The 13,494-nt window shown below is 49.4% G+C and overlaps 1 protein-coding gene across 1 annotated transcript; it reads left to right on the forward strand.

Annotated features, from left to right (window-relative positions):
- The first annotated feature begins 1,472 nt into the window (after positions 1-1,472).
- On the forward strand, positions 1,473-10,783 carry rundc1 (RUN domain containing 1). Its single transcript, XM_056288601.1, has 6 exons — positions 1,473-1,986; positions 3,879-3,887; positions 6,065-6,223; positions 7,201-7,399; positions 7,517-7,612; positions 8,835-10,783. Exons 1-6 carry the CDS (start codon positions 1,594-1,596, stop codon positions 9,695-9,697), a joined length of 1,719 nt encoding a protein of 572 aa, XP_056144576.1. The 5' UTR covers positions 1,473-1,593; the 3' UTR covers positions 9,698-10,783.
- Positions 10,784-13,494: the final 2,711 nt, after the last annotated feature.

A 13,494-nucleotide genomic window follows, 5' to 3' on the forward strand; every position in this document is an offset into this window, starting at 1 on the left:
AGTATGGGGAACGTAGTCACCATTAATTAGGTGATTATTAGCATGCAAATTAGCAACATATTGGCTCTTAATTGGTCATTATTACGTACTCATGAATGCCTTATTCTGCATGGCCTTATTATACAACCAGTAAGCCATTAACTATGAGTTTTCCCTCTATAACCTCAGAAGTATTGCTTATTAGTAGTACCATCTCAATATGCTTTGCTTAGTATGGACTTTATAAGGTGGTAGTACCACAAGAAGAGTTATTCTCCCTTACTAACACTTAATGAATATGCTCTGTTCTTACATAACAACACACACAACTACAAGTGTTCATAGTGTTACATTACTCTACATTAAGTTTTTGTTACTTAGAATATGTTCCCCATACTAAAATGACATCTTGATCATTACTAATTCACTACTAATTAAGTTTTTGTTACTTAGAATATGTTCCCCATACTAGTGACATCTTGATCATTACTAATTCACTAGTAATTAAGTTTTTGTTACTTAGAATATGTTCCCCATACTAAAGTGACATCTTGATCATTACTAATTCACTAGTAATTAAGTTTTTGTTACTTAGAATATGTTCCCATACTAAAGTGACATCTTGATCATTACTAATTCACTAGTAATTAAGTTTTTTTATTTTCCCCATACTAAAGTGACATCTTGATCATTACTAATTCACTAGTAATTAAGTTTTTTTATGTTCCCCATACTAAAGTGACATCTTGATCATTACTAATTCACTAGTAATTAAGTTATTTTATGTTCCCCATACTAAAGTGTTACCAAAAAAAGATACAGACCTGCCGCTCCTCGACTTCTCTTAAATTGCACACATTTTCATTTAAAACGAGTTTTAGATCAATTACACACACACACACACACACAGTTATAAGATCTACCCGAAACGACCATGAGCAGTCAAAATGACCGTCTCGTATATTGCGCGTGGTCAGTAGTTATGGCGCGTGTTGGTGGCGTCACTTCCGTCGTGAAGTTCCTTGCTCTGCCCTAGAAAAACGCCAGCGTTCTCCAAAAAAAACTCCAATTCGTCTTTAAGAAATGTAGAAATGTTTTAACCTAAAGGAATTCCTACGTCAAAGTTTCGAAATTGTGTTTTAAAAATGTATAAATTGTCATTATATGAAGAAACGTCATTTCCTGAAATTCTGACGTAACTGGTTGGTCTGCCCTGGCACGAGGACGCCTGACGTCACATAACGTCAGGAAACCTTGTCTTAAGTTCAGACGCGACTCAAGAGTGAGTTTGAGACCCTACTTCACACTCCACTTCTGATTGGTCCAGAATCAGCGAAACGTACAGGACGGTTTGCGTGCGTCGGCCAGGGGCTTCGTGATGACGTCACATGCGTCACTGTTTTGTCCCTTCTGGCTGGCCGTACCAGCTGGGACTCCTCCCCCCCTGCTGACGTATGGTTTATTATTTCCAAGATGGCCACCCACCTGTTTCATCGGCGTTAACCCCGGTTATATTCTCGGCAGTGTAAATACAGATTTAAAAAAAAGAAGAAGAATATCTTGTCTACCGTGTGAAGGTTGGTTTTATTAAAAAAAAATTAAAATAAAAAAAAAATGTCCACGGAGGAACTGTCGACCTCGGACAGCGAAGGTGTGTTGGCCGGGGCCGGGGAACGGTGGGCCCCCGTGGGCGCCGTGTCCAGTCCGGAGGACGAGACGGGGCGCCGGAACGCCGTTCAGCCGGGCCACAGAGGCTCGTCCGCGGCCACCGGGGGCGAGATGGCTGCCAGGCTGAGGAAACTGGAGGAGGAGCAGGAGCTGCTCAACTCGTCCCTCCTGGCCCTCACCTCCCACTTCGCCCAGGTGCAGTTCCGGCTGAAGCAGATCGTGCACGCGCAGAGCGAGGAGAAGGAGAGGATGCTGGAGGAGCTGGAGGAGTTCGCCTTCAAGGGCTGCCCGCATGTGGTGGGCTGCAGAGTCCAGGACGCCAAGCAGCTGGAAAACTCCGTGAGTTTTTGCCCTGGTCACTAGACGCGAGTCACGTTTACTTGTGTAGCCCAACAACACAAGGCTGTCCCGAGAGGCTTTACAGTCGCCCCCTATCCCCTGGCTGAGGAAAAACTACACTAGGAAAACCTTATCAGGGGAAAAAAATGGGAGGAATAGAGGAGGGACCCGTCTTCCAGGACAGACATGCAGTAGGGGTCAAATACACAGAGTAGACAAGCGTCACAGAATGGTTATAACCACAATGGTATAACCCCAGTCCACAGACATGGAGGTCAGGTGACTCGGCCGTACTAAATTGTCCCTAGGTGTGTGTGTGTGTGGGGGGGGTGATGGTCTGGCGGCCTGTCCAGGGTGTCTCCCCACCTGCCGCCCAGTGACTGCTGGGATAGGCTGCAGCGTCCCCGCGACCCTGAGAGCAGGAGAAGCGGTTCAGATGATGGATGGATGGATGGATGGATGTACAACCACAGCGAGGTAATGTAAAGCAAACTAAAACGTACTGGGTAATAATAATTCCCAGGAGACGGTGCATTCATAGTACATACATACATACATACATATACATACATACAGGTTTCTGACCCCCAGGCGGGGCCATGTTTTGCACAGCAGCAGGACAACACACAGCAAGATAAGATGAGACACTTTATTGTCATTGTGCCACACAGCGACATTTTGTTTGGTGCCTCAGAGCAGCAGCACTAGACAAGGTAAATGGTTAAAAAAACAAGAACAAACAACATTTAGTATAAACAAGTGAGGTAGTGTGAATAATAACGAGACAATAAAAGATAGCAGCGGCTTTTAAAGCTCAAAATAGTGCGTGGGGTTACTGCACACACACATATTGCAGCGGCTTTAGTAGCAGTTAGTCCTCAGCAGCTGTAGGCAGGTGTGGGGGTTGGTGGTGGAGGCTACAGCAGCTGTAGGCAGGTGTGGGGGGGTGGGGGGGTGGAGGCTACAGCAGCTGTTTCAGGTGTGTGTGTGGGGGGGGGGTAGTGGAGGCTACAGCAGCTATAGGCAGGTGTGTGTGGGGGGGGTGGAGGCTACAACAGCTATAGGCAGGTGTGTGTGGGGGGGGGTGGAGGCTACAACAGCTATAGGCAGGTGTGTGTGCGTGTGGGGTAGTGGAGGCTACAGCAGCTATAGGCAGGTTTGTGTGGGGGGGTTTGTTGGCATGTGCTCCAGTAGAGAACCGGTGTTGTCGGACCAAAGCAGCTCCAGTAGAGAACCGGTGCTGTCGGACCGCAGCAGCTGCAGTAGAGAACCGGTGCTATCAGAACGCAGCAGCTCCAGTAGAGAACCGGTGCTGTCGGACCAAAGCAGCTCCAGTAGAGAACCGGTGCTGTCGGACCGCAGCAGCTCCAGTAGAGAACCGGTGCTATCGGACCGCAGCAGCTCCAGTAGAGAACCGGTGTTATCTGACCACAGCAGCTCCAGTAGAGAACCGGTGCTATCAGAACGCAGCAGCTCCAGTAGAGAACCGGTGCTATCAGAACGCAGCAGCTCCAGTAGAGAACCGGTGCTATCAGAACGCAGCAGCTCCAGTAGAGAACTGGTGCTGTCGGACCGCAGCAGCTCCAGTAGAGAACCGGTGCTATCGGACCGCAGCAGCTCCAGTAGAGAACCGGTGCTATCAGACCACAGCTGGTGACTCACAGCGTGGACTGGCTGAACATGCCCCGGGCACAACCGTATCTGTTTAACCACGGCCTCTTGTGTGCACAGCGCCATTAAAGCAAGCCTCCCTCTCCCCGTCATTGTTTACCACCCCTCCTTTCCCCCATTTAGCCTGGGTCGAGGTCGGGCCTACGCCTGGCTGTCGTATTTCCCCCTCGAGCGCTCACTCTCTCTTTTCTCTTCCTTGTCACATGCTGTACCTGTGGTAGGAGGACCTGGTGAGTATGACGCCGCACTTGTGGGAAAGGCTCCATGTTTCTGTGTTGAAGCTGTGACACTTGCACGATATTTAAATCTCACAGTAACTGTCACAGAGGGGCGTCCGTGTGGCGTGGGGGTCTATTCTGTTGCCTACCAACACAGGGTTGGCTGGTTCGAATCCCCATGTTACCTCTGGCTTGGTCGGGCGTCCCTACAGACACAGTTGGCTGTGTCTGCGGGTGAGAAGCCGGATGTGGGTATGTGTCCCGGTCGACGCACTAGCGCCTCCTCTGGTCGGTCGGGGCGCCTGTTCGGTGGGGGAATAGCGTGATCCTCCCACACGCTACGTCCCCCTGGGAAAACTCCTCACTGTCAGGTGAAAAGAAGCGGCTGGTGACTCCACATGTATGGGAGGAGGCATGTGGTAGTCTGCAGCCCTCCCCGGATCAGCAGAGGGGGTGGAGCAGGGACCGGGACGGCTCGGAAGAGTGGGGTAATTGGCCCAAGGATACAATTGGGGAGAAAAAGGGGGAACCCCCCCCCACAAAAAAAATAATTGTCACTGAGAACAGTCAGAAAGTTGACTGTTCGCTGCTCCACACTGTAAGCCCACCCTTTATTTTCAGAAGCTATGTTGGGAGGGTAAAGTCCTTGTCTCAATACCACAACACAGCTGCAAAACACATAAGTACTACCGTACAAAACACCCAAGTACTGCTGTACACACAAAACACATCAGACTTCGGACCAGACACAAACCAAGGAGCATCAGAGGTGCATGAAAATTATAAATGAGTTTCACTAAGGGGCGGCACAGTGGCGCAGTGGTTAGCGCGGTCGCTTCACAGCAAGAAGGTCCTGGGTTCAAGCCCCAGGGTAGTCCAACCTTGGGGGTGGGGGGTCGTCCTCTGTTTGGAGTTTGCATGTTCTGCCCGTGTCTGCGTGGGTTTCCTCTGGGGGCTCCAGTTTCCCCCCACAGTCCAAAGACATGTAGGTCAGGTGACTCATCCATCCATCCAAACCTCTTATCCTGCTCTCAGGGTGGCGAGGACGCTGGAGCCTGTCCCAGCAGCCACTATCCCAGCAGCCACTATCCCAGCTGTCACTATCCCAGCAGTCACTATCCCAGCAGTCTCTATCCCAGCAGTCACTATCCCAGCAGTCACTATCCCAGCTGTCACTATCCCAGCTGTCACTATCCCAGCAGTCACTATCCCAGCAGCCACTATCCCAGCAGTCACTATCCCAGCAGTCTCTATCCCAGCAGTCACTATCCCAGCAGTCACTATCCCAGCTGTCACTATCCCAGCTGTCACTATCCCAGCAGTCACTATCCCAGCTGTCACTATCCCAGCAGTCTCTATCCCAGCAGTCACTATCCCAGCAGTCACTATCCCAGCAGCCACTATCCCAGCTGTCACTATCCCAGCTGTCACTATCCCAGCAGCCACTATCCAGCAGCCACTATCCCAGCAGCCACTATCTAGCAGCCACTATCCCAGCAGTCACTATCCCAGCAGCCACTATCCCAGCAGTCACTATCCCAGCAGCCACTGTCCCAGCAGCCACTATCCCAGCAGCCGCTGGGCGGCAGGCAGGGAGACACTCTGGACAGGCCGCCAGGCCGTCAGCCATACTAAATTGCCCCTAGGTATGAATGTGTGTGTGTGTGTGTCGGCTGTGTGTGATGGCCTGGCGGCCTGTCCAGGGTGTCTCCCTGCCTGCCACCCAGCGGCTGCTGGGATAGTGGCTGCTGGGATAGTGACTGCTGGGATAGTGGCTGCTGGGATAGTGGCTGCTGCCCAGTGGCTGCTGGGATAGTGGCTGCTGCCCAGTGGCTGCTGGGACAGTGGCTGCTGCCCAGTGGCTGCTGGGATAGGCTGCAGCATCCCCGCCACCCTGAGAGCAGGATAAGCGGTTCGGATAATGGATGGCTGGATGGAGGTTCTCTATAGACATGTAGGTGTGTAAACCCAGCTCGTGTCGCCAGCAGCAGTGTCACATGCTGCAAGGCTCGACGTGTCGGATACTCAAACCCGCAGGTATTTTACACCATGGCATGGAAGAACTCTGCATGCACGGTTGTTTTACTCTGAAAGTGCGGGTTCGCGTGCAGCCAAGTCGAGATCGATTCCGTGGACCTCAGATCGTGTTTGAAGCATCTCTGTGTCCTCCTGCTGTTTTCTCCTGTCAGAGCGAGCGGGAGAAGAGGGAGCGTCTGGAGGCGCAGAGGGAGAAACAGAAGGACCTTATTTTTCAGCTGAAGACCCAGCTGGATGACCTGGAGCGCTTTGCCTACCAGGAGGGCAGCTACGACTCCCTGCCCCAGTCTGTGGTGATGGAGAGACAGAAGGTGAGGACCCAGACAAAGGTTCACTTTGTTTTTTTGTTGTTGTTTTTTTAACCCCCCCCCCTTTTCTCCCCAGTTGCATCCAGCCAATTACCCCACTCGTCCGAGCCGTCCCGGTCTCTGCTCCACCCCCTCTGCTGATCCGGGGAGGGCTGCAGACTACCACATGCCTCCTCCCATACATGTGGAGTCACCAGCCGCTTCTTTTCACCTGACAGTGAGGAGTTTCACCAGGGGGACGTAGCGCGTGGGAGGATCACGCTATTCCCCCAGTTCCCCGTCCCCCCTGAACAGGCCCCAACCGACCAGAGGAGGCGCTAGTGCGGCGACCAGGACACACACCCACATCCAGAATAAACGGAATAGACCACTTTGTTTAAAAAACAATTTGTGGTCTGGGTGGCGTGGCGGTCTATTCTGTTGCCTACCAACATGGGGATCGCTGGTTCGAATCCCCATGTTACCTTCGGCTTGGTCGGGCGTCCCAACAGACACAACTGGCCGTGTCTGCGGGTGGGAAGCTGGATGTGGGTATGTGTCCTGGTCACTGCACTAGTGCCTCCTCTGATTGGTCGGGTGCCTGTTCGGGGGGGGGGACCGGGGGGAATAGCGTGATCCTCCCACGTGTTAGTCCCCCTGGTGAAACTCTTCACTGTCAGGGGAAAAGAAGCGGCTGGTGACTCCACATATATGGGAGGAGGCATGTTGTAGTCTGCAGCCCTCCCCGGATCAGCAAAGGGGGTGGAGCAGCGACTGGGACGGCTCGGAAGAGTGGGGTAATTGGCCAAAAAAAACAAAAACAATTGGGGAGAAAAATCCAAATTAAAAAAAAAAAGATGATTTGTGTGTGTTTAGTTTTACGTTTAGAACCAGACTGCAGCGTTACTTCACTGGTTCTGACCACGGGACAGCTGTGACGGCAGGGCGATGCCGAGTGCATCCCTCCAAATGACATGAGCTTCTCGTCTGGCATTTTTCAGGTCATCATCGATGAACTGATTAAGAAGCTGGACGTGAACCTGAACGAGGACATCGGGAACCTGACACCCGAGGAGCTGAGACAGAGAGTAGACGCGGCCATCGCTCAGATCGTCAACCCAGCCAGGGTGAAGGAGCAGCTTGTGGACCAGCTCAAAACCCAGATTAGAGACCTGGAAATGTTCATCAACTTCATCCAAGGTACATTGGCCCGTTTTTGTTGTCCTCACCTGGTGCTGAATTGTCTTGCTTATTTGATAAAATCTTAAATTTGTCAACTTTGACAAGTTTGACAATATAATGCCCCTATGTGAATAGATGAGGTGGGGAACCCTCTCCTGTCTGATGGTGTTCACGACCAGCAACCAGGGGCAGCTGGGGCCAACACCAGAGGACCGGGAGCGAAGAAGAAAGGTCAGTCAGTTTATATCAAGTACTAAGCACTGTTAGCTTGTTCTGTCTTGGTGCATGCTCAGTAATCCAGGCAAGGAGGTCACAGAAAAGAGAGTCAGTTCATCTGGACACAAGGTTTACTGGGAGACACGTTTCATCACTCATCTAAGTTATCACAGGTATCCCCACCCTTATAAACTGCACAGCTGCACAACAACCGAATACAGGAGAGCTAACGCGTCAGGCCAGGACTCCACAGTCTACACCATCTACAGGCCAGGACTCCACAGTCTACACCATCTACAGGACAGGAGTCCACAGTCTACACCATCTACAGGCCAGGACTCCACAGTCTACACACCATCTACAGGCCAGGACTCCACAGTCTACACCATCTACAGGACAGGACTCCACAGTCTACACCATCTACAGGCCAGTGGCCACTCTTTCAGGGATGAGGATGTGCACATCCTTGATAGGGAGGAACGCCGGTTTGAACAGGGAGTCAAATGCCCTTTTTCCACTACATGGTACCGACTCAACACGACTCGCTTCTGTGTCGTTTTCCATTACTCAATAGACCACGGCGTGGATTTTCAGCTCTCCATTTTTTTCAGTTTCAAAATTTACTTTTAAGGTAACTCCGCTACCTAGTGCAGTAATGAACAGGTGGTATCCCATGAGCGCATTGATGACGCAGTGATGCAAAATGACGCAGTGAGGCATTTCTCTGACCAATCGGAGCTCTGCATTGATTTTGGTACCTGCTCCAGTTTTTTTGGAACCTCAACAAAAGTGGTACCAGAAAAGTGGTAACAGTTACCAAAATGCCGGTACTTCCCAGTAATGGAAAACGAAAAAAGGGCGAGTCGAGTTGAGCCGGTACCACGTAGTGGAAAAGGGGCAAAAGAGGCCATCTATGTGAAGAGGGAATGACCATCTCTGACCCGGGGGGGGGGGCGTCTTAAAAGTACATCTGTTGCCATCTTACAATGCTGTGATTGCAATTATTCCCCAACCCTCTACACATGGCCATTGTAACACTAGTTAATGGTTGCACCAATTTGCATATGAAACTTATGCCACTATACTGTTTATAAGGGTGGGATACATGCAGTCAGCTGAGACTGAAGAGGTCACTTAGATGAGTGATGAAACGTTTCTCCCAATAAACGACATGTCCAGATGTATTGATTCAACTTTCTGTGACCGCATTCTGATAGTCCTGCTCTCATTACATTAGTGGACCCAGAGCAGGCCCAGAAGATACGAGAGACCGGCCTGCAGCTGATCCAGAAGGCCCTGGCTGTGCTACAGATCTTCGCCATGAGCCAGTTTGGCTGCACAGTGGGCCATGTTTCCCAGGGCTTGTGGTCTCAGGGCGTGGCAGGACAGGACTATGGCCCCTTGCTGCATCATTTGGAGGCGGCAGTGGAGAAGGTGCGAGTGCAAGGCTCATGCAGACAGCTCTCCGTAGAGCATGTGGTCAGTTACACCAGCGAGTCGACTCTGGTGCCCCGAGATGAATTGACGGTATCTGTCAGGAAGGAGCTGGCCATGGCCCTCAGAGACTTGCTGGCCCACGGCCTCTACTCACCTTCTCAGGGCATGAGCCTGGTGCTGGCACCCATCTCTTGCCTGCTGCCCCACAGACCGGGCCCAAAGACCATACACCCCTGGGAACTCTTTGTCAAGTACTACCACTCTAAAGACGGGAAGGCCTTTGTGGAGTCACCTGCCCGGCAGCTGTCACAGTCCTTCAGCCTGCCTGTAGCGGGCGGCTCGGTGACCATTACTCCTAAACAGTCCCTGTTGTGGGCCATTCACACGGTGCTGAAGGAGCACGGTCGCTACAAGCGAGGTGCGGACTCTGAGTTCAAGGCTCTGGTGTGTATGGCGCTGAACGAGCAGCGGCTGGTGTCGTGGCTCAATCTTCTGTGTAAGTCTGGCACCTTAATACATCCACACTACCAGCCCTGGAGCTACATGGCCCAGACTGGCTTTGAAGGGGCCCTACGCATCCTGGGCCGCATCAGCCACCTCAAATTCAACCTCCCGGTGGACCTGGCTGTTCGGCAACTGAAGAACATTAAAGATGCTTTCTGAGAGGAGACCAAAGAGGCAGCCAACGTTTTGTCCCGTTGAAAAGCCTGAGTAGGGAAAGACCATTCTCAAAATTGAATTCATTTGTATAAATCAAATCAATTATTGGCTAGCCGATACTCCACATGGCGTACAGTCAGTATTCCCGCAGTCAACAAATTGTGTACAATTGTAAATTGTAAAGTCCAATAGTCATGACTTTGTTCCCCAGGTACTCCACCTCCTCCTAAAGAGGCCATATGTTGCAGCCATCCAACTAAAACGTTGTACAAATGTAATGTCCTCATGCATGGGTGATTGTTCTGGATGTCATGAAAGTCGGCAGTTCATCTCATGAGTCGTGGTCCACGTAGTCATCATAACCCAACCGTTTCAAGATGATATGGAGTCTAGATAACAAAGCCGCTTGTACTGTTACTTGCCTTAGGACGGGGACTGAGATTACCTCGTCATGAGTAAAGCCTTTTTGACCTTTGTGACCTCTGCTTATTGCACCATACCCCCAACATGATACCACCCCAACCTATGCAACCAGCAATGTGGGAGAGGGTTTTCGTTTTCTTCAGTTGATACGGTATTGGGAGACCGTAATGATTACTAACGGGCTAGGCGGTATCTGCTGAGACATTCCATGTACTCTTCAGAAGGTAAACACCTAGTGCAGTAATGAACAGAATTAGTTTTCTGTTGGCTGGTAAAGAAGCACTTGTGTTTGTCCACTCTTGGCTGTAAAAGATGTAGTGCAAAGGCTTTTGTTACAGAGGGAATAGCTTCTTGTAAAAAGTCCGACTTTGCATTTGCAGTGAATCATTCCGCTAAACGATGCACTCAGGTCAAGTTGAGATACAGACATCTTACAGTTTTAACGGTTGCAAGTGATGTTTCTCTTGATTTTAAATCTCCTAAAGATGCTCTTGCACATATTGTGTCGAGGTTGTGTATAACATTTAGACCCTGTATCAACTGCTGCTTGCGTCCTGTTCCAGATGTTACATTTGTGATGTTATTCTGTCTGACATTAATCTTTTCCGTAATTCCATCGCTGTGTATGTAAGTGTAATGACCGCAGATGACTAGACTCGCTAGCCCTTGGCTAACGGGTCGGACCCTTTAGTCGACTGGTTATCCTGGTCACCCGTGGTGCTGGAGACCCGGGTTCGCGTCCCGGCTCTGGCGGTTCTCTGACTGCCCCCCGAATCCACTACATTGGTGGCAGCGGTGGGATCCGGAACCGTGCAGATCCTCATAAGTCTCTTCGGAGCACGGCGAGAAGGTGACTACTGTAACCTACAAAAAGACTCATGGCCGATTGGCCAGGGGGTCGGCACCCTTTAGTCGAGCAGTTAGCGATGTCGCCTCGTGGTGCAGTACAAACGGGATCGAATCCCGTAACGGGTGGAAATATGCTCGGTTACATTGGTGGCAGTGGTGGGATTCGATCCGGGGTTGTACTGCACCACGAGGCGACATCGCTAACCGCTCGACTAAAGGGGGCCGACCCCCTGGCGATCCCCCTGACGACTGGCCAGTGAGTCTTTGTAGGATACAGTAATCACCCTCTCCTGGAAGCGTGCCCTCACATTTCGTGCTCTGAAGAGACTTATGAGGATCTGCATGCTTCCGGATCCCACCGCTGCCATCAATGTAGCAAATTCGGGGGGCAGTGCGGGAACCGCCACAGCCAGGATGTGAACCCGGGTCTTCCGCACCACAGACAACTACGATAATCCGTCGACTAAAGGGTCCGACCCGTTAGCCAAGGGCTAGCGAGTCTGGTTATCCATGGCTGTTATATAATATTCAAATATTTATGATTGTTGGCCTTGAAGAATTTTTCTTTTTCTCCGTATCTTTTTTAAAAGTTGAGATAGTGAAATATTTTTATCATCCTGTGACATGAGTCACAAGTAGTTTATCCTGAGATGCTGAATGTACAAACCACAGGCTTCAAAACATCTATTTTACCTTCTCCACATAAAGTTTATTCTTATAGCCACACTGTTTCCTGTTTGCCATGGGTATGGAGTAGGACCTCCAGCTTATCCTACACCCACATTTATCAGACTCCTGAAGCTTGGTGGGTTGGTACCAGCTTGTTATAGATCATCTGCAAATATTTATTGCCACATTTTTTGGGATGATAACACAAGTGGGCCCAGGGACACATTTATCTTGTTATTGCAATGTTATTGTGTTTATTTGATTTTGTTTGTTTGTTTGTTTGTTTTTGCTGCTTAGGTTAGCATCATTTGTGCTTCATTCCAGTCATGTGTTGTGAAATATGTAAAGAAATTTATTTATCGGGCCGCATGTGTTAACTACTCTCGAATGCAGATGTTGGTCGCTGTGATAGGCTTTATTACAGGAGTATTTAAATCCGAGGAAGACAGACATACAAATGTTGGGAATGCATGTTTTACGTTTATTTTATGAGGAAAGTTGGAATACTTCATTCCTATACCGTATATTTTTATTGAAGCGAGTGAAGTAACCTTTTTGATGTGTATGTTGTGAACCAGAAGCTAATTAAACACGTTCGGTGAATGCCTCACCATCTGCTTAGTGAGTCTCCATTATTTAAGCATTTTCTAATATTTTTTTTTATTGACACGTTTAAATTGTACATACAACAAACACATAAAACAAAAGAAAGAGTGGGCAAAGAAAAGTAAAGAAAATTAGATAAATAAAATTAAATACATAAATGAAAGGGAGGGAAGTCCTAGGCGTTCTTCTATTAAGTCAGAGTTTCATAGCATTCTTCTTCTCCATTAACCTCAGTGATGAGAAATAATCACACAGTTCCCTATGACATATGCAGAGGTTTGGCTGCCTTTTCAGGAATTTGTTCTTATGTAAAAAGAACTTTCCAAGAATAATAATGATGACTTGGTCATCCTGTCCCCTTATAGTGCTGGCCTACAGCAACTGCTCAGAGTCTGCTCCAGATATGGTGTGTAGCAGGACATTACATTTAACTCCAGAAAGAGTGTTGTCATGACTGCTAAACCCAAGGAGGATCAGAAGCAGCATGCTCCTTCATTCTTCTTGGCAGACCAAGCAGTAAATGTGGTGAACACAGTAAGATATCTGGGTCACATCATCAAGAATGATCTATGTGATGACGATGGTGTGCAGCGCCGGTGTTGCAAACTGCATGCACAGGCCAACATGCTGGCACGCACATGTGTACAGATGATGTTAAAACTGCTCTTTTTAGGGCCTACTGTACTCCACTCTATACTGCCCACTTGTGGTGCAGTTATAGCAAAGCAACACCGAAAACGCTGCAAGTAGCGTGTAATGGTACATTCAGGATCTTGCTCAAGCTTCTGTAACCGGTTATTTTCTTACCCGGTGCGGGATTCGATACGGGCTGTACTGCACTACAAGGCGACGTCACTAACCGCTCGGCTAAAGGGTCAGATCCGTTAGCAAGGGGCTAACGTGTCTTATTAGTAGTTTACACTTCTAAGCTGGACAAGTGCAAGTCATATGCTTGTGACTAGTAATGGTCCCACTTTTCATGCTGTGTTGAGGAATTTCATGTACAAATGTATGTGTCGATTCGTCGACTCCAAAGTTGCAATTATAATGCTCTTAACTGAGCCTACACAAAGCGACACTAGTGTAATCTACTGATAAAACCCGTTAGCCCCTAACTAACGGGTCTGACTTTTTAGCCGAGCGGTTAGTGATGTCGCCTTGTGGCGCAGTACACCCCGTATCGAATCCCGCACCGGGCAAGAAAATAACCGGTTACACTATACTATTCCTCTTGTTTCTGGAAACACTGGAAT

This window comes from Lampris incognitus, chromosome 10 (genome assembly GCF_029633865.1).
Source record: "Lampris incognitus isolate fLamInc1 chromosome 10, fLamInc1.hap2, whole genome shotgun sequence".
NCBI classification, from domain to species: domain Eukaryota; kingdom Metazoa; phylum Chordata; class Actinopteri; order Lampriformes; family Lampridae; genus Lampris; species Lampris incognitus.

Bases quoted from the DNA above. Each gene is read 5' to 3' on its own strand.
- rundc1 (XM_056288601.1), top strand. From the start codon at position 1,594: ATGTCCACGGAGGAACTGTCGACCTCGGACAGCGAAGGTGTGTTGGCC. The intron at 6,224-7,200 runs GTGAGGACCCAG...GGCATTTTTCAG, and splicing joins TGGTGATGGAGAGACAGAAG to GTCATCATCGATGAACTGAT. The intron at 7,400-7,516 runs GTACATTGGCCC...CTATGTGAATAG, and splicing joins GTTCATCAACTTCATCCAAG to ATGAGGTGGGGAACCCTCTC.